Below are 27,133 nucleotides of genomic sequence, written 5' to 3' on the forward strand. Positions count from 1 at the left end.
CTCCGGGCAGTCAGTGCCCACCCCCGACGCCCTCTCCCATCCCCTACATGTGGGACCCTGGTGCCGAAAGCTCTCCGTCTTCGCCCGAGGCAGCTCCGGGGGCCGACCTTCGCGCGTTCCCTCCCGAGCTCTGGGCCTCTGCACTGTCTGTTCCCCTGACCCCCGACCCTCTGGCATCTTGGGTGTTCCGCTCACCGTCTCACGCGGACTAGTCGCCCACCACCTTTCCCCAATCAGCCGTCTCCCTGGGACGCATCTCGCTGTCCGGGCTGCAGGGGCTCGTTCATTTGAGGATGGGAGCACGACCTCCACTGCCCCTGCCTTAGGCGGCCCGACGGTCTCCTCACCGCTCCGCCCCCGCCCAGGCCCCTGGAGCCGCTGGGGGAGCCAGGAGGAATTTATCTTTGACTGGCGCGGGTTGGGATCTGTCCGGCTCTGATGCCAACGAGGAAGACGTGAGGATAACCAAGTAAGTGTCCCCCGCCCCTGCGCTCCGGCCAGTCCCCAGACGCCCCGGGGCAGCCTGGGAAAGGGCAGGAGCCCACCCTGGTCGATCGGTCCTTCTAGGCGCGTTCTCCACGGGGCATTCTGGCACCGGGCCCTTGTCCCCTCGGCGCATCCAATTTCCAATCCAAGCCCCGCGCAGTTATGCGGCCTGCGAAAATGTTGGTCACCCAGCTCTCCTCGGACAGTCAGTGGCGGAAATTGGCTTCAGAGCTGGTGTGGGCTTCAAGTGAAAGGAACGATTCCCTCCCGCCTCCTCTCGTCCCTAGCAGAGCAAGCCCCGGGCGGGGGGGGAGGGGTGGGGGAGAGGCAGGCCCGCGTGGGTTCCTAGGAGTCGTCAAAGGTTGTTGACGCTGGCCATTCCCATAGAATTTTCTCCTGTGCTTGCGGCAGTGGAGGGGAAAGGCGGCACAACTTTCCCGTGTTCTCTAAGGTGCAGCGCACGGCCGGGAGGGCCTCTTGGGTGACCGGACCTGAAATCCTGGGAGCCTGGTGATAGATTCTGGGCACAGGCCACGGCGGCCCAGCAGAGAGCCAGGATCCCACGCCCAGCACCCGGCACCCTGCGCCGGGGCAGTCGGGCCTAGGCCGTCCCGCGCGGGCATCACGGAAGGAAGGTTGGCCAGAGTTCACAGCTAGCACGGCACAAACCTCGGTGTCGAGAGACAGAAATCAAGAAATGTTGTCATTAAAAGTGCAGGCCATAAAATAAAGGAGAAGAAAGGCCTGACGAGAGATAGAGAGAAAAAGGAAGAACATGGAAATAAGAAAAAGCATATATACTTAAGCCCAGCGTATAAAGACCCGTTGATTTTTAAAATAACAAATCTCGGTGTGATTATGAAAGACAGACGACCTTTGACTAAATAACATATGAAAAAAATTGGGAGTGGGGGAGGAAGGGGGGAAAAGTCTGAGTAGATTCCCGACAAAAACGTCAGTGAGAAGCAGTCTGAGGTATAAAAATGTCCCCCAAAGTGAACTTTATGCTTTGAGCACTAGCGCAAACTATCATGTAATGCGCAAAAATGCGTTCGGGATCAAATTATTTTTTAAAAAAGTAATTAAAACCAATTCTTTTCTTGAGTGTGATTTTGTTTTAAAACTGTTTGGAAATAAGCCACTTGAGGAATATAAAACAAAACCAAACAAAACTTTTGAATCATCATAATTTATTTACTGTTTTAAAAAGTAGAATATCCTAGCAAAAGGTAAAAATATTATTTAAAATTTCTTATTGTCGAAATTAAACATGCTGGAAATAATCACTTACTTCAGTTGAAATAAGGTCAATACAAAAATTGTGTAGTAAAAAGCTTAAGTAATTTGAAACAGAAAAGGCCTTCATTAGAGACAAAACTCAAGGGGGAAAAAAAAAACCCCATACCGGGCATATATCACAAAAATCCCTAAAACTCTTCCTTTTTAAATCGAAAGAAATTTGTAAAATTTCTAAACACAAATCTCCAAACATTCGAAATACATTTCTGGTAATAATTCATAGTATTTGACATTTTCTTCTATGTTAAATGCAATTTAAAATTTTTGAGTTCTTTTGCCCCAAATGATAGATTTGTTCATTACCAAAAATGATCAAGATTAAACTCCAATTAAGAGAAAAAACAATGAATTAAAAAAAGTGCAGAATCTGAAAACAAACTAGCCACAGTGTACATTTAATTGTACTTAACTGTAAACTTTATTTAAATCGCCCGTCTCAGGAGTTTAATAATTTAGAATCAATAGTTCCTTTCAAAACATAATAAAATATTTACACTTTATAAAATATTAACCGATTAACAATACGGCTGTGTTGTTTATAAGAGTGTAACTGAAGTCCCCATAATCATGCTGTTGACATAAGCCTGTGAGGTTAGCGAAGTGATCCTTCGCAAAATGTAAATGAAGATCTTCAGACAGTGGTGTTTATAAAATAGCTCATTAATGACTTAAGATTGAATCGCTCCAACCATTCGCATCATCAGATATAATAATAGTGACGAATCAGACAGGAAAGATCCTGGCTAAACCATTTGCATTTTTTTCCAGAAGTACTGAAGTCCTAATATCACCAATTCTTCTAAGTTCCTGGACATTGATCCGGAGGAGGATTCTGCAGTTCAACACCAAGGTAAGGAAAGAAACAGCATTATTATCGTTGTTAAGTTATTAATAAGAAATGCGCCTTTTCCCCATTTTGAAAACGGGCTTAAACTTTTGACAGTGGTAGTAGTTGGCTTTTGCAACACCCTCTTCCCATTCCGACTTGATATTACAGATTTTTAAAAAAAGTTTGTCAATCGAACTTACAGTTTGTTTCTTTGCAGCCCCAAACCTTTTAGCTACCACCACGAAGTTGGTTTGCTAGAGCCACTTTGTTCTCACAGACTCCGAATTGTGCATTTTCTCTAACTCGTTCTTTTAGGGAGGTGGGAGGGGGATGAGGTTGTGGAGGGCGATGAGGTTGTGGAGGGCGATGAGGTTGTGGAGGGCACAGGGAAAAGCAAACGCAGCCTAAAACCCCCAGGCTGGCTCCCCGAAGCTTTGCTATCCATTTCGCTTCCTTTCTCCGCTCGTCTCCCACCGCCTCTTGGGTCGCCTAGCGCTCCTTTGGAACTTGGTGGGCGGCGACTGGGTGCGGGGTCCTTCGGATTCTGGGCTCTGAGACTTAGGTCGGGGGCAGGTTTCACTTCTGGGACCCTTTCTCTTCCAGAGTCTCCCCCGCCTCCCAGTTTCCTGCTTTTGAGGGGAGGCCAGGTGCACGCCGCGCGCCGGTTGAGTGCGGCGAGTGGACGGCGGCCTGGCCCCGGGTACACTGGGCTGACGCGGCTTCCCGCGGCGGCTGCACCCGACCGAGATTTCCATAATTGCCCCCCGAGCGCGTTTCCCGAGATCGAATTTAGTTTGGCCCTCTGGCGCCGCCGTAGAGTCAGCGCTTCTTAAGGGAGACCGGCGGCTCAGGCGACGAGATGGTTGGGAGTCCTCGGGGTCCCAGGGGTTAGGAGGGAGAACCAAGGTGTGCGGGAGCGACTAGAGATACCGCCAGCTCAGGGGGCTTCATTGGCCTCAAGACGGGCGGGGACGCGTCCACATTTTCCCGCTTCAGGTCGGGACCGCGAGTGTCAGCCGGCGCCCCCGGGGTCTCGCGGGGGCCGCGGCTCCTGCCCACGTGCTTTCTTTAAGGAGGTTCCGCGTCCAAGAGGGATCTTAGGGACAAAAGCGCGGCCAGAGCCCGGCCTGCTCGGCTAGCGCCCGGGCCACCTTAAATGAGCACCACGGCCGGAGCCGGGCTACGGGCGACTGCGGCCGCGGGAGTCGGCAAAAGTTTGTGGCTCAGTTACGCCTTCGCGGGACCTGCTGGGGACGCCCCCGCACGGCCTCCCCCGGGATGGGGAGGCCGGGTCCCCACCGCACAGCTCTGACCGCGCTCTCAGCCTAGGGCCCGAGCGGCTTGGGATCCCAGGAGTCCCAGCCCAGCAGCCAGCGGACAGGGAGCCCCGCCGCCCTCGCTGCCACCGCGTCACGGCCTGCAGGCTGCCCGGTCTGCGCCGCTCGAGATGTCGCCGGCGCTGCGTGCGCTCCAGGGACGTCATCCAGGGATGCTCCCCGCCCTGCGACCCTCCTGCAGCCCCCTTCCCTGTGCCACCCGCCGCCCGGCGGGCAGTGCTGGTGCTCCTGCCATTCGGGACACCCGGGCTATTGTTCTGGACCCACGGCAGCGCCAACTCTGAGGGAGAGGCGGCCTTCCTAGCGCGTGCGGCGGTGCGGCGGGCCCGGACGGCTGGCTCCGCACGGAGGGGGAGCTCGCAGGCACCGGGAAAAGTTGTTCGGAGGGGCGGAGGCGGTGCGTGGTGGGCGGAGGCGGTGGGTGGGGGAGGTGATAGCCCTCCTATCTCCAAAGTCGAAAGTACTCCGCGTAGTTAGCAGAACCCGGAGCCGAGGCAGCCGTGGTTGCCTCCTGCGCGTGGGTCTGTGCCTCCGCCGGGAGACGAGGCAACCAGCGCCTGCCTTGCCGCCGCCTCCGAGCCGGGACTAGTGCGCCTCAGGGCTGGGCGAGGCAGCCGCGCCCTGGACCCGCCGAGAGGAGGAGGAGGAGGACGAGACCCCGGGCTCCAGCTCCCGCCTGCACCCGGGCGCACCCACCCACCAGCCGCGGCCACCGCCTCGCGCGGCCCTCGGTTCCCTGCCATAGGTCCCCCGCCGCGCCGCGCGCGCGCGGTCCTCGCCACACCGCTCTCCCACCGCCGACTCTCTCCTTCCTTCTTCTCCCTCCTCCCTGCTTCCCACCCGCCCCTCTCCAGTCCCTCTGCCTCCTCTGCAGCTCCGCCGCTGTTCGGTCGCCGGCCTCACAGCGATTGATTGATTGATGTTTAATTTCCTGCCAGGCGGGGCCCCCTCCCCCCGCAACCTCCCCGGCCCTCCTCCCCGCCCCCCCACTCTCCTCCTTCAATGCGGTGGACCAGTCTGGCTCGGGTTTAGATCTTTTCCCCCCAACCCCCATCCCGAAATAACCCAGAGACTTCCCCTACCCCCACCCCAAATTATTATTTTGAAGGCGCTAGATCTGGGGACGGACAGGGGGAGGGGGAGAAATCGGAAACCGAGGACAACCCAAAAGGACTCACTTTGCCTGATGACTCAACGCAACTAATAATCATCTCCCTCTCACTGTGTCTCTCTCTGCGGCTTGTCAGTGAGTCCGGCTTCGGCTGCTGGCGGCGGCGGCCGAGAGGGGAGAGGCTGGAGGTGACAGCTTGGGCGACCGCCGCTTTTCCTCCCGCGTGCGGTCCCAGGTCCCTGCGCCTTCTCGCTTCTCGGTGGCACCGGCCCTACGGCTCCGGCCGCGCCTCCTCGCGAGCTAGCCGCCCTGCGAAGCGGCAGCCCCGACCCGCCTCCGCCGCCTCCCAGTTTTCAGCCCTTTCTCGCCAGAACGGGTCTCCTTCCCGAAGGTGTGAAAAGGCTTTTTCAGCCTCCTTCTCTCTTCTCCCCTCCTCCGTCGCCTCCTCCCGCGCTCGCTCGGGTGTTCCTTTGGAGGAGCCCTCCTTTCCCTCTTCTCCTCCTCCCTCTACTCCCCCCACCCCCATCATCATCATCATAACAACCATCGCCGCACTAAGAAGACACCCTGACCCAGGACCCTAAACGTTTGGACCTGGGAAAGAGGAAAGGGAAAGGAAGACTAGGAGAACACTGCAAGGCAAATCACCAGAAACTTTCCACCCTGGATTCTCTACTTTTGCTCCATGGACAGAGCCCCAGCCAGCCAAGTTACAGACAGACTGTGAGCAGTAAGTACTCAGCGCGAAGGCGCCCGCGCCAGGCTCGGGAGTTCGGGGAAGCCCCGGGTCCTGCTGAGTTCCCTCCCCGCAGCTCTCGCGCTGTTCGTTAGACAGCGCAGCCGAGGGAGTCCGGGCGGAACCTTCGTCCTCAGCCCTGGCGCTCCGTCTCTGCATCACTCGCATCTCTTCTCACCTCTCCTCTGCCACCCCCACCTTGTCTCCTTGAGCCGTGGCGACGCGGCTTCTCCCACGGCCAGAGCGCCCGCGAGGATTCCCAGCGCACTTTGTTGTGCCGGGTTCCTCCTGCTTCTTGGGGATGTCAGTGACAATGTGAGTGCCGTTTCATCAGGTGTTTCCTCCTCCTCCGCCGCCCCCCCAAAATCCGGGGGTGCCGAGATCTGCGGGTTCCGTGAGGAGCGCGCTGCCAGCCAGGCGACCCAGGAGACAACTTTTTGGAGAGATTTTAAAATTGGGGTTGATGAAGGCTGCTCCCGCACCTAATAATTTAAATGCTTTTGCTTTTGTAATTTATGCGGAAGAGCTTTTTAAAAAATCGCTCAGGATCGGATGAAGATTAGAACGTTCCAAAATAATAACGATTGTAGACCCCGCTTGAGGTTATTCTGATGAATTCCGCCAAGTGTTTGGGGATGCTTATTAATGTGGAATCAGGGTTGATTTTGTGCAGTGTGTGTGTGTGTCCCAGGACGTGCTGGGTAAAGGTAAAAAGCGGGGATTCAAGGGTCTTTTTGGCAGGCCTTTGCCTACTGCCCCGCGATTCAGAGCGCATTCTTCTTGTGGTTAATTTGTTTTCATATGGACTTACGTACACCCGCACCCACTCCTTGAGTGAGTGAGATGTCTTCTTAGGAAGTTCACTTCTTCCTCAACCCTGACCCCCCGACAGCAAGGTCGGCGCACCGGAGAACGGTTTATGCCAACCCTGTCCCAATGAATGGATTACTTCTGGGCGCCCTGGGCGGACTTCGTGACCCAGAGCTAACTTCTGGGAGCAGCGATTGGGCAGAGTCTCGGCACCCGAAGTTCTGGGTTTCCTTTGGGCCGCCCAGTGTAAGGTTGGGACCGGTTTCCCTGTTCAGGCCCCTCGGGCAGCGTGGGAGGAAGTTTGTGTGGCTTTGGTGCAGCGCTCTGCCACTGGCCTAAACGTCTATCACGTGTGTGAGCGGTTTTCCCTCTTTTTTTTCCCTCCCTCTTCCCCCCCCCGCCCCCTCCCTAGGTCCCTGTGCATTTTATTGCGACCTGCCGGTGGGAACTTTGTCTCCGAGTCGGAGCAGCATGGAGCGGCGGAGCGAGAGCCCGTGTCTGCGGGACAGCCCCGACCGGCGAAGCGGCAGCCCCGACGTCAAGGGTCCTCCCCCGGTGAAGGTGGCCCGGCTGGAGCAGAACGGCAGCCCCATGGGAGCCCGCGGGAGGCCCAACGGCGCCGTGGCCAAGGCCGTGGGAGGTAACAGCCCGGAGCAGGGAGGCGCGCGCAGCCCGCGGCCGGGTGATAAAGGCCCGGGTGTCAGGGTTCAGGTTGATTAGGCGATGTCGCGGTGTAGGATTACAGGAAGTGAATTCCAGGTTGCCAAATAATGCCCCCGTCGCCTCTCCTCTGCAACTGGTAGCTTCATCTCGAGTTAAAACAAGAAAGTGGTTTACCCGGAGGGTGGCATTTTTTGGGCACTTTGCCACTGTGTGCTGAGGTGTTGGCAGGTTTATGTCACAGCCAGCTAACTGTTTCTAGATTTTCCTAGAGAGCTTTTTAGTGATTTAACTCTTTTGCCTTGCCTCAGAGTATCTGTTGTAGGGATGAAGTCTAGGTGCGTTCGCTTTTATGGACTAATGTTTAATGCTCAGGTTAGTACAGGAGCAAGTGTTGGTGTTACTTTGTAGTTAGGACAGTGCTTCAAGACAAATGATTAACAACTGGGAATATTTCCAGCCACATTTCAAGTGGGAAATAAGGAATCACTACGAATCTGTCAGGCCCTTAGAGATTTTAATGCTACCGTTTTTAAAAAAATAAAGTTTAAAGTCATATGCATTTGTAACTTTGTTATGAATTATAGCACAACAGGTAAAAATAGCATAGTAGTCTTATTGACTACCTGCTGTTTTTCTTTCCAAGAATTTGATATTACTTAAAATCTTTCGTAGTTTTTGCTACTTAAACAACCACTTTCTTTTAAAGTGGTTAGGGAAAGTAATTTTATAAAATAAAGATATGCAAGAAATTTAAACATTATTAAAATATTTTGAGGTTTATATGACATTTCCTTAGTTGTTTTTTAAATATAAATGCACAGTTCTACATGGCATGCAGTTTTTTTGTGTTTGACATAAATTACAAGTTTAATCTTTTTTTTTTTTTTGCTTCTAAAGATTTTTTCCCCCTAATATTTTCAGTAGTAGCCTGTTTAATATAATTCTTATATTAGCCAGCCTGAAATGAAACAAAACCCTGGCAAAAGTTAGTGATAAATTCCCATGTTCTAAAGAGCCATAGTTTGTATTTCCAAGTAAAGCCTTAATTCGAAATATCCACTCCCTTTTAAAGACATTTCATAAACAGACAACAGACAATTTATAAAAGAACAGGTTTTTATTTTTACTTATTTTGCTATTACTATTCCTTCATGGTAGACATTCAAGATGGTTTGCCTTAGTTCCTTATATTAATCATCTCCCTTGAGAAGCACTCATTCTCTCAGTTTTAAAAGCTTTAACAAAATTATTTGACCATAGATTGTGGCTTGTGTATCTTTCATTTTAGGGACTTGAAGATATACTTTAATGAAGCAAAAGAAAACTTGATAGTTTTGTGACTCACTTTTTAGAAAGTGTTTATTAATGTGTTGTCTTGAGATTGAAGCAATAACTTTGGACTTTTCAGATCATTTTTTAGTATATGCATATAAGAAAGAAAAATATATGGTGAATATGGTGGGACCCAATGTGAGATGGTTATGATAAGTGCTGGTAATGTTGGATTGAAAAACTTTTGGAAATCCTTGGAGAGGATGTGTTCTCAAAGTGGCCTTATGCATTAAAGAAAAAAACCTGGACTGAAATTTTGGTTTCTTTCTAAGCTCACTAAATTGAAAGAAGTCTCTAAACATTTTAGAATGTAATGGTTACCAATCGTGCTTCCCTACAAAAAGTTTTTTTTTCCCCTGTATCTTACTGAAGGAAAGAAACTGCCTGATTTTGTTGACCTAGGGATACCCTCAGTGTAAAATTGTGGTTACTTTTCATATTTTCTGAGACTATAATTCACATCTGGCCACTTACCATAAATTTGATATAGACAAATATTATTAAGTCTTGGTGAGGAATAATAAATTTGTTTCGACAAGCGCGTATAGTCACTTTTTTCTGAGCTTTAACTTAATTTAGTAATATCAAAGGTCTTAGCTGCTTCCCAAACTGAAAATAAAGATGACATTATTTCGTCTCAGTAAGTACCATTTATGATACTTAACAGTAAAGCGGTTACAATAGTTTACCTATGGTGGATTTTTAAAGATTTTTTTTAAAAGAAAGGTTTTACTCGATAGAACTTAATAGATTGTTTGGAAAGATTTTAATTTAGAAAGCTTTCAAATATTACAACTTAGAACGTAAAATTTCAATAGTACAAAGTTTTCTTATGAATGTTAATGATTATTTTGTGGGTTTAAGTTTATATAGTTTCCAAATGTACATTGAGATGTTAATAATTTTATTTCATTATGACTTTTAATCATGTATATAGACTGGAGAAAAGCAAAGCCTTTTTAAAAATGCACAGTCTAAATTTTAAAAATGTTTAAAATATATTTCTATTTAGTGGTTCTTTTATAATTGAAATAAGTTTTTTTTTAGAACATAGAGTAAATATAAAATAGATTAGATTTCTATCACCCTACCTCCTTTTGTTTAAATTTTCTTTATGAAGCAATATAATAAGTATAGAAAACTACAAAAATATTTGTAGCTCTGCATCATTTATCACCATTTTCAGACATATTGCAGTCTTGTCAGTGTTGTAAAGATGGCTATAATAATATATATTTTAAAAATAGAGCTCAAAATGTTGGGAGGGTGTATTTGTCAATCTTCAGTGATTCTCTTTTTAAATGCTCTCCCCCTAAAAATAGGGGAAATCATTAAGTTAATTGGTTGCTCAATAAAATGTCAGTTTATCTTACTGCTTCTGATAAACAGGTGAATAAATGCTTCTGAATGCATTGGTTGCCCTAATAAATTCTGTTGCTGTTATTCTACCTTTTTTAGGGAGAGAGAGAGTTTGCTATGTTTTTGATGAGAACTAAAAAAAAAAAGAGAGAGACATAATTTTAGTGTCTGGATTTGACTAGATGAGGTGGTAGAAACACTGTCACAGTCTTCAGGGTTCTGTTTTAATAGGGGACTTAAGAGTGTGTTGTTTACAATGTGGTTAGCTTTAGAAGACTATTAGAAAGTAGATCAATTTTGTTTTGTATTTCTAACACTTTGTAGGCTATATTTGCTCTTATCTAAGCAGTGCGTTTTAAAGCATGTATGTAATAAAATATAAGTGCTCATATGTGTATGACAGTCAGCTTTTATAGAAGGTCCTGGGGAAAAAAAAAGGCTAATATCTCTTTAAAAAACATATGAAGGCTGGGAGAGAGTTTAGAGCAAGCAAGAGCACCATGGTGTTGACAGCTTTATATCCCTGCTGGGTAACATTCACTTACTAGAATTGGCGTCCTCTCTCAGCTAGTAATTCACTCCATAAGGATTTTGAAAAAGGATGATTAATGGTGGGGAAATTTATATTTGTGAAATTGTTGATTAAAACTTACAGATCTTTTTGAAGATTTAGAAAAAGAAAAGATTATTAAGGATGATGAATATAAGAATCAGATGATCCTTTTACCACCATTATCATAAGTACCTAAAATGTTCTGCTGTATGTAATGCTTCAGCCACACAACCTACAGCATAAAATGAAAGTGATGCCAATCAAGTTTCCAGAGGAAACAAGGCATTCTGCTTTCCTCCTGGACTGCTGAAAGGCGCTGGCCAGTTGTGCTTTAATAGCAATAAATTACTGTGCTTCATTCATTGTTAACACAAGCATTTTCATTTTTTAATGTTTGGCTTAAAGAAGAACTTTTCAGACAGCTTTATTTAAACTGAATGAACAGCGCTTGAGTATACCAGATGGTGTATTTGCTGATAGGAGGCATTAAACATCAGAAATCTTTTTGATATTTTTCATTTTCCTATGAATTTTGATGACTTTTTTTTGTGTTAAATCTTCTAGAGTTCAAGGAAAAATGTTTAAACACTGAGAATATCTTGATTTTTTTGAAAAAAATTAGCTTTTTGGGGAAAAATTAGTTTTTAAAATAACTTTAATTTTGTTGAAGAATTGTCTGTTGAAGTTATCTTGTAACTCTTTGACCCGAAGTAAACCTATTCTTCTTGCTACCAGGCAGCCCTTTCAAGAACATAACTGTCTTGTTGCAAGGGGAAAAAAAATCATTATGCAATACACACTGATGTACTCAAATAGGGAAGCAAATGTGATCATGATTGTTGCGCAGGGCCTCATTTAGAGCTGAACACTGTCTACAACAACAGTTAGTTTAATCGTCTGCATGTGGAACATTTCCTTTTAGATAAGAGTAAAAGAAACGCAGTTCAGGTCAGGTGTAGTCACCATATGAGCAGTTGTAGAGAGATGTTTGACTTTTTGAAAAGAGGGCAGATATGAAAGAGTATAGATATTGACCTATTGAAATGTATAAAGTATTTAGAAATTTGAAACGTATTGTCAACACAGGCAAAATGGAGAAAACTCATTAAATTCATTTTAACCGAGGATGTATATACCATTATGCTTGTAGGGAAGACTCATGTTATTACTTTAAAAGTGAAAAGGTTGTATTTCGGTCTTGTACTCCACTTTTTTTTTTTTTTTTAAGGGTTTAAGATCTTTTAAATAGAATGAACTTAGGCTTTGGGGTCATCCAACAATCTAGCATGTCCTCTGTAGTTTTGCTGAGGTAGAAAAATAGCCCTCTCTAAAGTGTTTTCAGTCCTTGGCCTGTTATTAAAATAAAGATATACTTGGTTAAAAAAATATATGCAATGGAACATACACATTAAACAGAACATAGGGTATCCGCCCCTCAAAGTCTTGAGCATAATTTGATGTTTTGAGTAATTTTGGAAGCTTTATATTCCATCATAAAAACCCCACTGACCATTATATATTCAAGATCATCTGCAGTGAAATGTGTGTGTGTGAGTGTGTGTGTGTGTGTGTGTGTGTGTGTTAGAACTACATAGATGTCCCTTAAGGCATCTGTTTTCTAACCACTGCAGACAATAAGCAGTATCCTCTTTTTTCAGGGGGTTGTGACTAAGAGTATCAGTCTGTACATATTAGATATCCTGTGTTAATTCTTTTCTCCTTGTGTGAATGTGTGTATATATTTTGCCTATCTATCTCTGTAGGGAGGGAAACAGACTAATCATAATTTATTAGATATCTAAGCATATTAATTTTGAGTTATTTTAAGAATATGGAAATCAGTTTTATTCCAGGCAAGACACGGTAATTATTTGGTATATCTGACAAGGCGTATCTGGTAAGCAGTCAAATTTGGTGGTGCTACTTCGATAATTTAAAACTCTCTCTCTTTTTTTTTTTTTTAAGATTCAATGTGGAGACAGTTTATATGATATATAAAAAAGACAAATTGACAGAGTTAGATGAATTTCAAATTGTATTATTTTCTTTGGTCTTTTTAGAGTTTTTAGGTTTCTTTTTTTTTTTTTTTTGACTGAAAATAAGGTAGAAAACTTTATGTTTCCAGTATAGAGCAAAATGACAATTTTTCATCATTAAAAAAGTTTTTTATAACTAGTAATCTCACATTAGGTGCAAAAAACATGTACATAGTTTATTTCATTTCAAGAAGCCAAACTTTATCTTACATAGCATGTAAATAAAGTTATTTATACTCTTTTACCTAATAAGTAGGCTTTTTTTTTTAACCTGTGTAACTAATGTGTGGTAACATAGTTTTACTATCTTCCTTACATGAATGCTGAGATACAATGGCATTTTGGAACATATTTAAGGATGGAGCATTTGACAAAAGTTGTATGTGTAACAGTTTGTCAGTGGAAAGTGACAAGTGGGAAATGACAAATGAAATGTTGGCATCATCACTCTTTATTTTGATAAAAATGTCTCAATTTGCAGTGATATAATACTGTTTCATTTTATTTCATGAGTTGTGTGAGATGCATAAGGGGAATTTAGATTTTGTGAACGGAAAATTAGCAGCCTAAACTCTCTTTTCTGAAGCTTTGGCAGCAAGTTCCCCCTCCCCCCCAACTCCCCAAGAATAAAAACAGCAGTGAAATGTTGGATCTAACTCATACATTTTAACTCATTACTTTTTGGAAAAAAAGAAAGAAAGAAAGGAAGGAAGGGAGCAGGGAAGGAAGGAAGGGACAGGGAGAGGGAGAGAGAGAAAAGAAAGAAAAGAACTGAAAATGGTTTCAAGTGGGAGACATTTATGCTTAGCTCAAAAAATGACGAGAGTTTGCCTTTTGTTTTCTTTATAGCGATTTAAAGATGAGTGATTTCCTTCTGCTGACTTTGTATTGGGCCTTTCTCACTTCCAATTACCACTGCTCTCCATCCTTAATTTAGGGTATCAATGTGGAGAGCCGTGAATTCCTTTTATTTTAAGGTGCAACAGAGGTTTGGAAATGTCTATGTGTTAAAAATTGATTTTTGTATACAAAGGATTCATCATCCTACTACTTACGGGTAATGTGATAGATATTTCAAAGTCAAAGTAGACTGCCCTGAGTGGAAGTGAGGTGTGAGTTAAAACAAAAGCCAGTTGAAGACTTACAGATTTCCAAAAAAGTACAGATGTGGCCTCTATAGTGTGTGATTTTCTTTATTTTCTGAAGTCAGTGAGCAACCAAACATTTATTTTCTTCTTTTACATGAAACAAGCCCCACAAGGACTTCATGCTATATAGTGTTTATGTAAAAATGCTCTATGGTGGAGTTTTCAAAATCATGGAACTCCATCTATACATATAATTTTTTTTGCTTTCAATTAACAGAATTGTTTTGCTGTTTAATAGCAAGTGATTTAAAAATTGTGGTAACATCAGTATAATTACGAGGCAGTGAAAGGCTTCATCAGAAATTGTCTTCTACAACTTGTCTTTGGCTTCTCATTTGCAAAGTTTTACTTATTCCAGATTTTTTATTAACCAGGTAAAAATGACCTAAAATGGAGTAAATGTGCCATAGACATACAATTATGACAATTGGGTTTATGGTGTGTATTTTTTCCATTTTTAATTGATGTGTATACCTTTAAAAATTTTTTAAATAAACTAGTGAATATTATAGTTATTAGTTTGACAGATGCTTAAAATGAAGAAAAAGCCTTAATAGAAATTTAAAGAATTTTAACATTGCAATAAAGTTATGAGCAAATTATGGCAGTCTTATATTGTACTAAGAATATTATTTGTGTTTATGACACATTAGGGTAGTAAAACCCTCTGGGGGATGTATATTTCAATTTTAATTGCTCCCAGTATTATTACTGTTGGTTAGTGGGTGAGGCAGATTAGGTTCTGCCCTTAACTAGTTGCCTTACCATTGGAATGGAGTTCTACTTTAGCACAGTGGGCTGTTAAACTATAGCATAACGTAACAAAAAAGTTTAAAAAGTTAAGGGGAAACCCTTCAAGCTACCGTATATGAAAAGGGGTGCATTTCACACCAGAGTAAGTGTTTGGTGCCTACTGATGGTTGCACAGTTATTGAAGTGTGCACAGCAGCTCAGTGACTTTCTTTGTTTTGTTGAAGACTTGCACAGATATGAACAAAATTAATAGAGACTCTAGTTAGAGAAAACGTTTTCCAAAGCACTAAGATCTGACAGAGGTGATTTTCACTTTTCATAGAAACAATTTTAATTTCATAATGCTAAGCACAGATATCTTTATTTCTTTTAAAAATATTTTTTACTTTTTAAAAAAATTTTGGCTAGAAAGCAGGTGTATCTATTCTTTTATAACTGACTAAGATTGATTTTTAAATTTCCTGATTATTCCCCATATTAAAATTGCATGTTTTTCTTGCATGGGTTCCAATTATTTATACATACATATAAGAAAAGCAAAAATTGATAGCTTGTAAGGAAAACGAATTCATATCAAAACTTCAAATAGCAATGTTTTCAAAACATTATTATTATTTCTTTTTGGTTAACAGAACAAGAGCTTTCTTTAGTCATAACCCAAAGATGCTAACAGAGCGGCGTGATAAATGTCTCTTTAAGTGTCCTAGTAAAAGAAAATGACATGCCTTCTGAGGCAGTGGAGAGTTTATGTTGTTTCGGACCCATTTCCCAAGCAGTGATCGAAAACAGATTACAATAACAATTATACAGCCAGAAGATGCAATATCCATTTCTGCTTTAATTGAGTGAAAGAATAATAAAAACATCATTAAGATAGATGAGGGGGACCTGTCACACAATGTACACATTTTTAATTTTGAAGAAGATGCAGAATAACTCAAGTACTTTTCACTTACTTTGCTGTATTTATTAGCTAAAATCTGTTTTGGGGAGAGACCATTTGGTTCTTGCTCCTCCCTGGGAAGTTCAGAGAGGAGCCCCCGGGAGGTAGTTGCTCAGGAGACATGAGAAGTGCTCACTGATTTGTCTTCATATACAGTTTACAATGGGAAATCAGTTTCTTATATTCCACCTGAGGTGTAACTACCTTCTCTCTTTCTCTCTCTCTCTCTCTTTTTCATCTATGTAAATGGAAGTAAAAAGTAATGAATGTTCCTCTTGTTACAAAGTCCTGCAAAGTAAGGGTTAGGTGTGGTCCCTGGATCTGCTGTTCTTCCTCCCCTGGCTGAAGCGGGGGGAGAAAGTTGAAGGTGAATAATGAGCACCCTTATTTTTTCTAGGTTCACGTGGGGTTGTTGGGGACCCCGAGTTTCCACATGGACACATCACCTGACATTCATGTAGGTGACATAGACTGTCACCTGAGATGCATAGGCTCTGGCCTCCATCTGCAATCATTGGAACCACTGAGTCGATAATCCTTCACAATGCTGAGCCTCCAGCCCTCATTACCCAGAGTAGAGCTTTCAGCAACTTGGAGCGAGCTGGCTGGCAGCCGCTGAAATCAGTGGCTAGCGCTCTGTTCTTTCACCCTAGGCTGTATTTCTTACTCTATTCATAGAATTGCGTGTGCCTGGAAACTTGGGTGATGACAGTGGAGTTAGCCCAGACAGTGGAGTTAACCCCTGCTCGTTGTGGGGATACTAAAACCGCAAATGGCATTGGCCATCAAAGCAGCTGGAGCCCAAGGTTGGACTTAGTTGACAGAGTTAGAGGAGACTGTTTCTTTGGTCTGTAGCTAAGAGTTTTCTTGGGTTCAATATTTAAAAACCTTCCTGAGAGCAAAATGAAAGGAATAAGGTAGGCAGTAAACCCTTCCTGGTGGAGGTCTCATGATCCCAGAATTGTCCCAAGCATAATCCCTTTCAGACTGGAATTTATGTCATACAGCTCAAAAGGCTTTTTTTTTTTTTTTTTTTAAAATTCAGTTTAGAGAGTCTAGTTAATAGTGCCTTCATTAAAATACTTTTGTCAGCAAAAGGTTTTTCAGTTTTAACATTTACATAACCTAACATCATCGACGAATGCCACGAGCTTTAAGGGTCTATTAGTGGTTCCGTTTTTTTCTGGGCTTTATAATTTAAACCTAAACATTAATTCTGGGAGGAACTTGGCATAACGTCTTTTTGCCTTGGAGGGAATTTTTGTTGTACAATCAAAAAAAAAAAACCTATATATTTTTTCATACAGTCACCTTCTCCATGTCTCCCCTCCCCTAAGTAAATAGCAGTTAAATAGTCAAGGTTTTAAAAGGGCTTATTTAAATCAAAAAAAGAAGTGATTATTTAGGTGAATTTAACAATTTTCCATTAGTTCATATTGCAAACTAGTGCTTTTGATATTAACAAAAAAGATCTGTGAGGCTGCTAATGCAATGAAAATATTTTTCCTCTCTCTCATACTAAAGTGATGTGGCAAATTTTTTTAATAAAATTATATTTGAGAACCCTTGAAACTTACAAATCAGTTACCTGTCTTATTTATTAGAAGCTGAGAGACGTAAAAAATTCTTTATGTCACCTGAAATTATAGCATTGACTAGGAGGAAAGAAGTTGGGATCTCAGTATTAAGTAATAAAGGGACTAAGTTTCCCAGTATATTAGTTTTTTTGGAAAATATACTTAAATTAGGATTCTTAAAATGATCTTTTAAATATATGATATTAATACTATGTGAACGTTGAGTTATTATAGGAATCTGGTTACAAGGTAATTGTGAAATCAAGAAACAATTGAGGAAACCCTGTGATGATCAGTTGCCATGATATGCAAACCAGAAAGTGTTCAGAACGCGAGGAAGAATGCATGCCTGGAAATCGCTCATGGAGGAGAGTGAGGCTAAGCCAGGGTTCTCCCGAAGCTTTGCCGGCTTTCAGCTTACCAGGCTCCATTTAGACAAGATTTTGTCCTGTATGTAGGTTTGGCAGATGTGGTATTAGATGACCAAACACCCTTCATTATTGAGGAGCAGTATTATAAGAGGAGCAAATTGTTCACTGAAAGGGAAGTTATTACACATTTAAGACCCAAGTAAAGACATTTTACAAGGGTAAACCAGGTGATTCTGATTTTTTTTTCCTTCTCAAATGGATCTCCAGGTAATATTCAGCACAATCACTCTATTTACAGGTCCATTCATATAGTAAGCTTGAGCCTTCAGCACGTTTTTACAGGTAACTTATAACCAAACCCCACCGCCCCCCAAACTAGAGCTTACTACTGAAAGCCTGCCAATGCCGTCACAAATGGTCATTACTTCCCAAGAGACTTGGAGGAGAAAAAGAACTGGAGGAGAATGCCATGATTTCAGTAAGAACCATTTTGCTGCATGTGTATATTTTTGCTGCCATGGCAAAACTGTGTGGGGGCTGACCTTCATATTCAGAACTGATACCGCACACTGTCCCATGGAAATGTATAGAATTCCAATTAGCACAGGGTCAGAGTATAAATGTACCTCTTTTCACACTGTTCCAAGTGGTTAGTGGAAAACAAGCTGCAAAGTAATTCCCTCAGTCCCCCAATAAAAAGATCTATAGCAAGATAATTCTCAGCCCCATAATGGGAGTGTTGTAGGTTTGCGTTTGATATTTATAAGACTGAAATACAGTCCATGTACCCAAACTAAGCATTTATTGTAAACAAGTTAACTGCCGAGAGGTTATATTCTGTCCAACTGATGTATAGCTTGAAAGCAGGTTTGAGGGAGACAGTTCTTTTTAACCAAGGAAGGCTTCTGAGACGCAGCTCTTTTCTTCCTTTGCTGCGAGTCAGTGAAGTCATCTTTCCCACAGCCAGCCTCTCATGTATATAATAAACACAGGCTTGCTCTCTGAAAACATATCTGTTTGTCGATCCTACTTCTATTAGCAAAATAAAGAAATGAACGTATATTCACCGAAGCTGTTAGGTATAGTTTCTTTTATCATCTTTACCTGGACCTGGGCAGTGATGGTGCTAAGATAACATAGTTGCTGTCAGTATGGCAGGCAGGTGAGTTCACCCACAAGCCTAAACCTACGCCTCTGAGTTAACCTCCAAGAGAACCCCTTTCTCCTTTAATGCAAATTTTGTAAAAGAGCCTTTGCCATGTCTTTCTGTTATCTTGTGTTGAGCTTGTGAGATAACTATTTTGAAATTGTGGCCTCTCGGGATGGGGAGAAACTATACTAATATGCTTCATTATATGGCTCAGAAATTATTCTAGAGTTAAAGAACTTGTGAATCCAGGGAATCTAAGGAGAAGGAAATCTTTCTGAGGTTGAGATATTCCATATCTGGGATTACCCCCAATTTAAAGTGGTACAGTGCTCTTCCAGGGTTTCTGTGCTTTAAGTAAGGTAGACACTTACAGTTTCTTTAGGATAAAGATTTATGACTTTCTTTTTTTCCAGGAGAAAAAAAAAAAAGGGTTTTTGTGACACTTTTCAAAGATAGTTAAAAATGGAATAATATTCCTCCTTTGGTTGGGTGGTATCTTTTAGATAACATTAAGAATGAGAATAAGAGTTTCAATGGATTTACGTGCAGTGGCTGAAATGGTCTCTTTGGTTTTTTAATATCAAACTTAATAGTGTCTTTTGGAATGATATAAATTGTAAAGGGGATGTCAGAATCATAACGTGAAAAAAAACAATATAATAGTTTCCTCTGTTCTGTTATTCTTATTTAAGTAATTGCTATAAATTGTACAGGTACATATAAGCTTAAAATATCTTGTGTGGGAAGTATTCCATCAGTGGGGACCCGAGTTTCCCCAGTTTGTATGCTGGGTTTTATTAACTTCATCTCAGTCACGATAATAATATCCTATGTATTGCCATCCAGAGAGCCCAGTGTACCCTTAGGGGACTGCAGAATACACAGCATGATTTTGACTTTGTTGCTCTTTCCTCCTGTTCTTTTCTTTTTCTTCTCCCAGTGTTAGCCATTTCAAGGACCTGGTTGCTGTTACATCTCAGTGGAGGCATTTGTTGGGTATAAGAATGAGAGTGGCTTTTAGTTGTTGGGAAAGGATGGTAATGGCTGCCTGTCTGTTTAAGCTCGGCCTTGTGAAATCTGCATTCATTTCACAGTGACGATCTTTATACATCTATTAAACATCCATATATGTTTTGCTGTTTGAACCCTAAACATAGACAGTAGGATTTCCTCTTGTAAGGGAGAAAGTCTTTATTTTTCACTATAAAAACTTTACCTTTTCAGGTTTTTATTTGATAAAAATCTCTCCACTCTAGTATGATTTCCTTTGGGGCTTTGCACCACTGTTTGATCTCAATTTTTAATAATTTTGGTGAGTTAAACTCCCCAAAGAAAACATGCTTGTGCTCTGAAATATTCCCACTAGAAATCTGGGTAGTCTTGTCTTATTGAGAGCCGAGTGCTTGATTCCTTTATTAATTCCTTGCTAGAGAACCTCAGTACAGTTAAGCTTTCCTTACCACTACACTGGAGAAATTAATCAAGGGTTTTAATTTTAATTATTAAATTAGATAAAATAACATTTAAGGCAGAGCTCAAAACCTGAGATGACGAAGCAAATGTTAGTATAAAGATAATTTTTATTAACTCCTTTTTGGACTCCTGGGGCTCTGAGTTGCAAATAGCTTTTCTAGAGAGGATAATAAGAGTGAAGGGAGTGGCAACTACATCTCTAGTTCAACACTATTTAAAAAAATTATCCTCCCAGAAACCTCCAGAATAAAATTTTACTTAATGGAGGAAGGAAATCCTAATGTTGATGAATTATGGTACAGTCATTTCAGCATGCCGTTGAGTCTCAAGCCTTACTAATATATACATTTCTAACCCAGTGAGAAAAGAACCTCAAGAATTTAGTTTTGAACTTGGGGATACTTACACAGTATGCCATATGTTCGAACTCTTCTGTGATACACAAACTTGCATATTCTACTTTTTTTCCTTTTCTTAAATTTTTTTTTTTGATTCTGGGATCAGTAAACATTTTGTCTCTCTGTAGTTACTACACTTAGAAGAGATGCCACAGGCCTTCAGTGCAGGACATGGGTAGGACTGCAGATAAGATGCCCAGGGCTCCAGGATGTGCACAGTCACAGAGCACAGTGCTGCTACCCAACAGAGTCCTACACCAGTTGACTGTGATGCCTTCGTGGTGATAAACCAACAATTTCTGTGGACAGTGGTCATTCAGGGCCCTGTGGTCTGGTGTGCTTCCCCCATTCAGGAGTGAGCTCCTGAATCCACTTGTGCGATCCTTTCCTAGAAAGCTTTCCTTGTCTACCAATGCTGAATGCTGTGTAGTAGGGCCAAAGTGATGTGGACAAGTTAGGTGGCAAGGGAGTCATGGGACTTCAGAACCGGCACTGCCTATTAATGGTGGTTACTAATGTCTAGGTGGAATTAGCATTTTGTTAAAATAAACAAACATTTCTTTTGGGCCTGCTGCAGGTCAGCCTGGGAGTGGAAGAGAGAGTGGGAGGGTGAAGCCTTAATCTAAGTTCAGTTCATGTTGGAGAAGGAAAAGACCGGCCTCTCCTTCACTCTAACTGGACATTCCTGACAGCTGGGAATTTAGTTCCTTGGTTCAGGCTTGTTGTGGCTGTGTTCCCAGGTGTAGCTCAGGCATTTTTGTTTAGATAAGTAGCCACATTGTGCCTCCTGTGTGCCTGTGAAATCCTGTTTTGCAGATTTCCAGGCCAACTTGATCGTGCCACTGCATTTCTATAACTGAAGAGTATTGAGAGACCTGGAGTTTATCCTTCAGCCTTCAGATCTGACTTCAGGTTGAATGGTGGCCTCTCAGTTTGGGGACAGGCCTGGAATCAGAGGTCTGGAAGACCAGAACCCGTCTCCCTTCCCTACCACTTTAAACCCAATTTGAGCCTTTGGGGTGATAAGTGAGAGGACCAGAGTTTACTAGGCCATCCCTACCCCTGGCCTATTTTTTGTTCTTATCTTCCAAAGTTAAGATCTGCCCCAGGGGCTGCACAGTAGTGTCTGGTTTTACTAGAGAGATTTCTGAAAATAAAATATTTCTTGGTAGTCTTACCTCTCCCCACCTCCCCACAGAGGAAGTGGCATCAAGGAACTATATTGTTAAAACTTTACTTGGAGGCGTAATTCTCAGGTCTAAGCAACTGGGTCATGGATGAACAAGAGATCGAATTTCTGCATATGTGGCTTCATTTGCACTCAGAGTAATTATTAAGCGCATTTTGCCTTCCGTGGGATTGACTGGTCCTCCACCTGTAAACAACCCAGGACTTCCAGCTGTCCCACCTCTGTCTCAGCTCCTGCTTCCTCTTCGGGAAGAGTTAAAAACAAAACCAACAACAAAAACAAATGAATGAATCCTTCTGAGAATCTGTAGTTCATAAGCAAAAGACAGAAAGGGACTTTGGAAAGTGGAGCAGTTTAGGGGAGCTTGGAGGTCCTCTGGGCCACCTGTGGGTGGCTCCTTTCCCCCAGATGTTTTTGCTCTCCCCCCCAAGACTGGGAAGCATGTTTTTCTTTATGACAGTACCTCAGTTTCTTTCCATTAGAAGTTAATGTGGGATACAATGTACTACTTTTACAATGAAAATATAGCTGAGGAAATTAAGGGACTGCCAAGCCATTAAAACAGTGAAGTGTAGCATCTTTTTATTTATTAATCTCTTTGGAATTTCAGCCCCTGGGGGAATGGGAGGCTGGAGTGGAATGTGGAGCCTGGGGCCACCAGAGCTCAGGAGGTTAGTCCCTGGGAGTAAAGAGCAGGGTCAGAAAAGAAGAGAGTAGGGAAGACACACTGGATCCATTTTGAAATTTTGCCTGGGACCCCCAAGAAGGAGGTGAGGAACACCCTGTCCTTTCTTTCTATCTCTGGTAGCAATTCTTGGCGCTCAAACCTGCCTTTATTGTTTTAGGGTGGGAGGAAGCATCTAGAGGTTAATATTGGCGAGTTCTTTCTATTTTTGTCTGTGACGCAGGGTGTGTGTGTGAATGTGAGTGTGTGCTTGTGCGTGTGTGAGAGAAACAGACAGAGAGGGAGAGGGTATGAGGTTGTAGAGCAAGGAAGTGGTTGTTTTGTTTTTCTAGTAAATTTGCAATAAGAAAAGATAGTTGCCACCCCTCACTCCCTTCTCTGCCAGTCCTCTGGAAAACGCTGTATTATTCACTTGGTTTCCAGGGTAGAATTTGTTTCAGTGTTTCTGGGGTTCTATGATTTATCGATTGTGGTGGTTGCTGAGTGTGATGTTTTACTCCAGGTTAAGTTTTATACAAAGAACAGAATATATATGAGAGACTCTGCCCTAAAGCCTTTGTAATCTTCAACTAGCCCAGGGACCTCCTCAGGTAATAGAACCATATCTACTGCCGGCCCGAGGGAAGGGAGTGGGCCCTGTGGCTGCCTTTCTTTTGGAAACAGATGGTTTTAGGAGCCCTTTGAAAGAGGGGAGGAGAAAGGCTGGCCTCCTGTCATCTCAGACTGACTCCTGTCATTCAGGGGGCAGGTCCAGGAATGAAGGTGGACCCAGGAGGCAAAGAGGCTGGGGAGGAGACCGGAGCCCGTGGGCACCACACTAGAGAAGGACCCATTATTTGAGGCTTTCTTTGTCTGTGAGAGACTGAAGGGCAGGATCTGTGTTTGGTTCCTCCTCTGCGCCCAGCACAGTGCCTGACAGGTGATAGGCCATTGAAAGGTAAATTCACTTAAAAGCGACGCAGGTCACCCACTGGACACAGCAAGTGTGGTGAACGGTCCTTTACTAAAAGCGCACGCCTTTAGATTTCTGTGGACATGGGCTTTGGAGTGTTGTTTTCGACCCCCAAGAAAGCTGCATGCTTGGGATTTAAAGTTGGTTAATCGGAGCTGCTCCACTCTTTCTTCTCCTGGTTTCTTTGGACATCTTACTTATCTTCCTATAGTTTCAGCTTCCTCATTTATCAGATGAGAGTAATAATAACCCTCCCACAGGGTAAACGTGGGGAGGAAACAGAGGTAAGTATGTATGTCAGAGTACACGATGACTTAGGAGGCGCTGTGCAAATAAGAGTGTTGTTTTGTGTCCAGCTTTCGCAGAAGGCGGTAGAACCCTGTCATCTAGACCCCCCTGCCTCCGGCCCTTCTTTCATCTTTCTCTGTTAGGTTAGATCTGGCCCATTAAAGAGTACTTGTTCCTCGGGTCACATTCATGCCAGTGTCTTGTCATTTCCTGAACACTGTAACTGTTCTCTAAAATGAAGGGAAGGGGAAAAAAAGCCTTTCTTTAATAAAGAAGTTGGATTAAGATAATTAGGAATAAAACAATAGCCTACAATTTGCTCAGTGATACGGAGAAGATATCACGTTAGATACTGGAGTTTAACTAAGAATACATCTGTACTCAAGTCTCCTAAGATCTGGAACACAGACGAGAGATAAGTGAGGGGCATCAAGACAGTCGCACAATTGTCTTGCTTATCAGTTCGTGGTGTATTTATCCTGGGTCAGAAAAACTGCTGTATATGTTGGTATTTGGCAGATTGCTTAGAGCAGCTTTGTCTGATCGAAATGTAATAAGAGCCGCGTGTATAATTTTAAATTTTCTTGTAGTTTCTTTTAAAGAAATGGTAAAGAAATAGGTGAAATTAATTTTAATAATACATTTTGTTTAACTCAATGTATCTAAAATATTATCTCTACATGCAGTTCATAAAAAAATTTTTTTGTGTTAAGTATAATTATTTTTTATTTTTTGGTATTAAATTGTTGAAATTGAGTGTGTATGTCACACGCCACATCTCAGCGCAGGACTAGTCAACATTCAAGTGCTCCGTCACCACTTGTGGCTCCTGTATTGGACAGGCAATTTTAGAATATATTTTAGAATATAAAGTATGGTGCTTTTAACACTTTCACCCTCTTGCTCTGGGGCCTGTTGAACATTTTAAGACTTAATTATTTGCATCTTCAGTAATTAGGCCATTCAGTGATTATTAGTATAATTTTTATTCTGAAGAAATGCTTTTTAGGAAGTATCATGAGCATTGATTATGGACCCTGAAAAAAATGATTGGTCTCTTTTTTTCCCTGTAAAGTGGTATTAATATTGAGTTTGTAAAAAGAAAACCAAATAGGGACTTCCCTGGTGGCGCAGTGGTTAAGAATCCGCCTGCCAATGCAGGGGACACGGGTTCGAGCCCTGGTCCAGGAAGATCCCTCATGCCGCAGAGCAACTAAGCCCGTGCGCCACAACTACTGAGCCTGCGCTCTAGAGCCCGCGAGCCACAACTACTGAGCCCACGTGCCACAACTACTGAAGCCTGCGCGCCTAGAGCCCATGCTCTGCAGCAAGAGAAGCCACCGCAATGAGAAGCCTGTGTACCGCAACCAAGAGTAGCCCCCGCTTGTTGCAACTAGAGAAAGCCCGCACGCAGCAACGAAGACCCACAACGGCCAAAAATAAATAAATTTATAAAAAAGAAAACCAAATAGGTTTCATTATTTGAGGGCTACCTGTCAGACAGTTTAACTACCTTCCACTGTTTAATTGTCACAACCAGTCTAGGATGTAGATGCTATTGTTCGCATTTTAGCTGGGAGGAGTTTGAGCCTCAGAGAGGTCAGGTAAATTTCCCAGGGTCACTCCCACAGGTTAGTATGGCAGTGCCAGCACTCCACCTAAGAGTGCCTGCCCCTGGGTGCAGAGCGGCCCTTTCCCTGCACGCCTCTGTTCCCTCTGTTCCCAGGGCTGTGCTGGTGAAGACCAGGTTAACGCTTCATCATTATGCGCGCTTCTTCAGAGATCATGTCATAATGAAAGTGACAATTGAGCATCATAACTAATGACAGTTGGGAAAATGCATTTTTCCAGTAGAGAAAGTCCCGTTGCTTATTTTTCCTCTGTGATAACAGAATTAACCATTTATCCCAATTGTCAGGACAGCTCTTAATTTTTAGCAAATGGCTAAGGCTGTGTGCCTGTCCTCTAGATTAAACCATTTGCTTACCTCCTGCAATTGTAAAAGGCTTAGTGAGGCTTATAATCAAAAGGTTCAAAGTTCTCTACTTGATCATCTGAAGATGGGTCTGTGCTACAATAAAAGAAAACTAATGCCATAAGCCGTAGGTATAGGGCTAGAACAAGAGTGTCTTTCTTTTTCTTCTTGATCATTTCTGAATTTTTATAGATGCAGTTTAGTTTTATTGCTGTTATTCTTTTGTTGAACTTATCTATTAATTCTTCCCATTCTTTAGTTTTTGAAGTGCTTTCCACATACTCTCCCTATTCTTTCATCCACTGTCACTTTTTTCTTTTTCTTCCTTTTTTTTCCCCTCTTTTTTCCTGGAGCGAATGGGGGGACAAAATGGATAAATATATTTTTTTGATATATATTTCTACTCATCCTCTTATAGTTTTCTTTCCTAGGGATTTGCTGTTTTTAAAGGCATTTAAAACCTATGCCTTAATTTTCTTCTTCCTTACATTTGACTTCAGTTGTACTGTTTTACTCGTTTTCATTTCTCTTATCATTGTCACTAGTAACTGCATCTATTTTTCCTGCCTTCTTCTTCTTTTGTAAAAATTGCGTTTCATTGTTTAGGTTGATCCAATTCTACTAAAAAGGTACATTTTTTAGTCATTAAATATAACCTGTTTATGATCGTTTTTGGTATCACATGTATATGTGCTTTCAGAACAGATTCTATTATCATACACTTCTGATTAATACTGTTTTGTTTTATAAATGACTTCAAAGTCCTTTTTTTTCCTTCTTTTTTTGAAAGTAGGCGATTGCCTATGAGGGACTGGCACTTGTGTTTTGGCTGTGAGGAGTTACTGCTGTCATGTCATAACAATTGCTTCCTTTACTCACTGAACTAAAATATTTAGGAAATATTTTGGTCATTGCCATTTTCAAAACATAAATCTCTACATGGTATAGATCCTTGTGCTTTAGTATTGTATTTCATCTCTAACTCATGAACTGTTAATATTACTAAAAAATATTAATGGGGTCTTAAGTTTTTTCAGTTGACCATAGACTTGAGGAAGATTTATGGTTCCTAAGTAATGGATACATGATAGCTTGTGGAGCAACTGGATTCATTTAAAGGTCTTATCTGTGATTCCCAGATGAGTGACACTTAGATGTTGACATTAGGAACTGCACATGGATTTTCAGCTTTGAAACTTATGTACACACAGGTATTAGTGGTGAAGTAGCTTATGGCACCACTGACTGCACAGCCTTATGTGTGCTTACGTTTAAATCATTAAAAAGAGAAATCAACCTACTTCCTTGGACAAAGATCATATACCAGTATGTAAGAGTTAAAAGGTCTAAATGGGGGCTATTCCCTGCTGGTAAGGACTCTCATGAATGGGTCCTATAAAATGCCATTATGCTTGCTTAGGAAGATTTTACAACACTTTTCAACTGCATTGAGGGCAGGAGCAAGGTAAGGCTTGTTTTCATTTGTATCACTGGGGCCGCAAGGAATACCTGGCACACAGTAGGTGTTCAGGGAGTAAGAATTGGATAAATGAATGACCACAGAGACAATTTGGAGGAAATCTATTTTATATTATTCACTACATGTCTTACATGCAATGGGGAATAAGCCGGACATATAAGTAAATAAGCATTTGATATGTCAGTGCTGGTCACAATTAA

At 42.4% G+C, this 27,133-nt stretch overlaps 1 protein-coding gene across 2 annotated transcripts in view; it reads left to right on the top strand.

The window, feature by feature from the left end:
• Positions 1 to 2,568: 2,568 nt before the first annotated feature.
• Positions 2,569 to 27,133, top strand: part of SATB2 (SATB homeobox 2) — a gene marked incomplete at both ends in the record, with an annotated part of 190,846 nt that continues 166,281 nt past the window's right edge. The window contains 2 exons of one of the 2 annotated variants that reach the window (XM_079710652.1): positions 2,569 to 2,635; positions 7,021 to 7,248. In XM_079710652.1, the coding sequence (XP_079566778.1) occupies positions 7,080 to 7,248 (169 nt within the window). Of the gene's footprint in view, positions 2,636 to 7,020; positions 7,270 to 27,133 lie in introns of those variants that run through there. The other variant, XM_079710651.1, reaches the window with a different exon arrangement.

This window comes from Hyperoodon ampullatus (assembly GCF_949752795.1).
Source record: "Hyperoodon ampullatus genome assembly, chromosome: 8".
Classification (NCBI taxonomy): Eukaryota; Metazoa; Chordata; class Mammalia; order Artiodactyla; family Ziphiidae; genus Hyperoodon; species Hyperoodon ampullatus.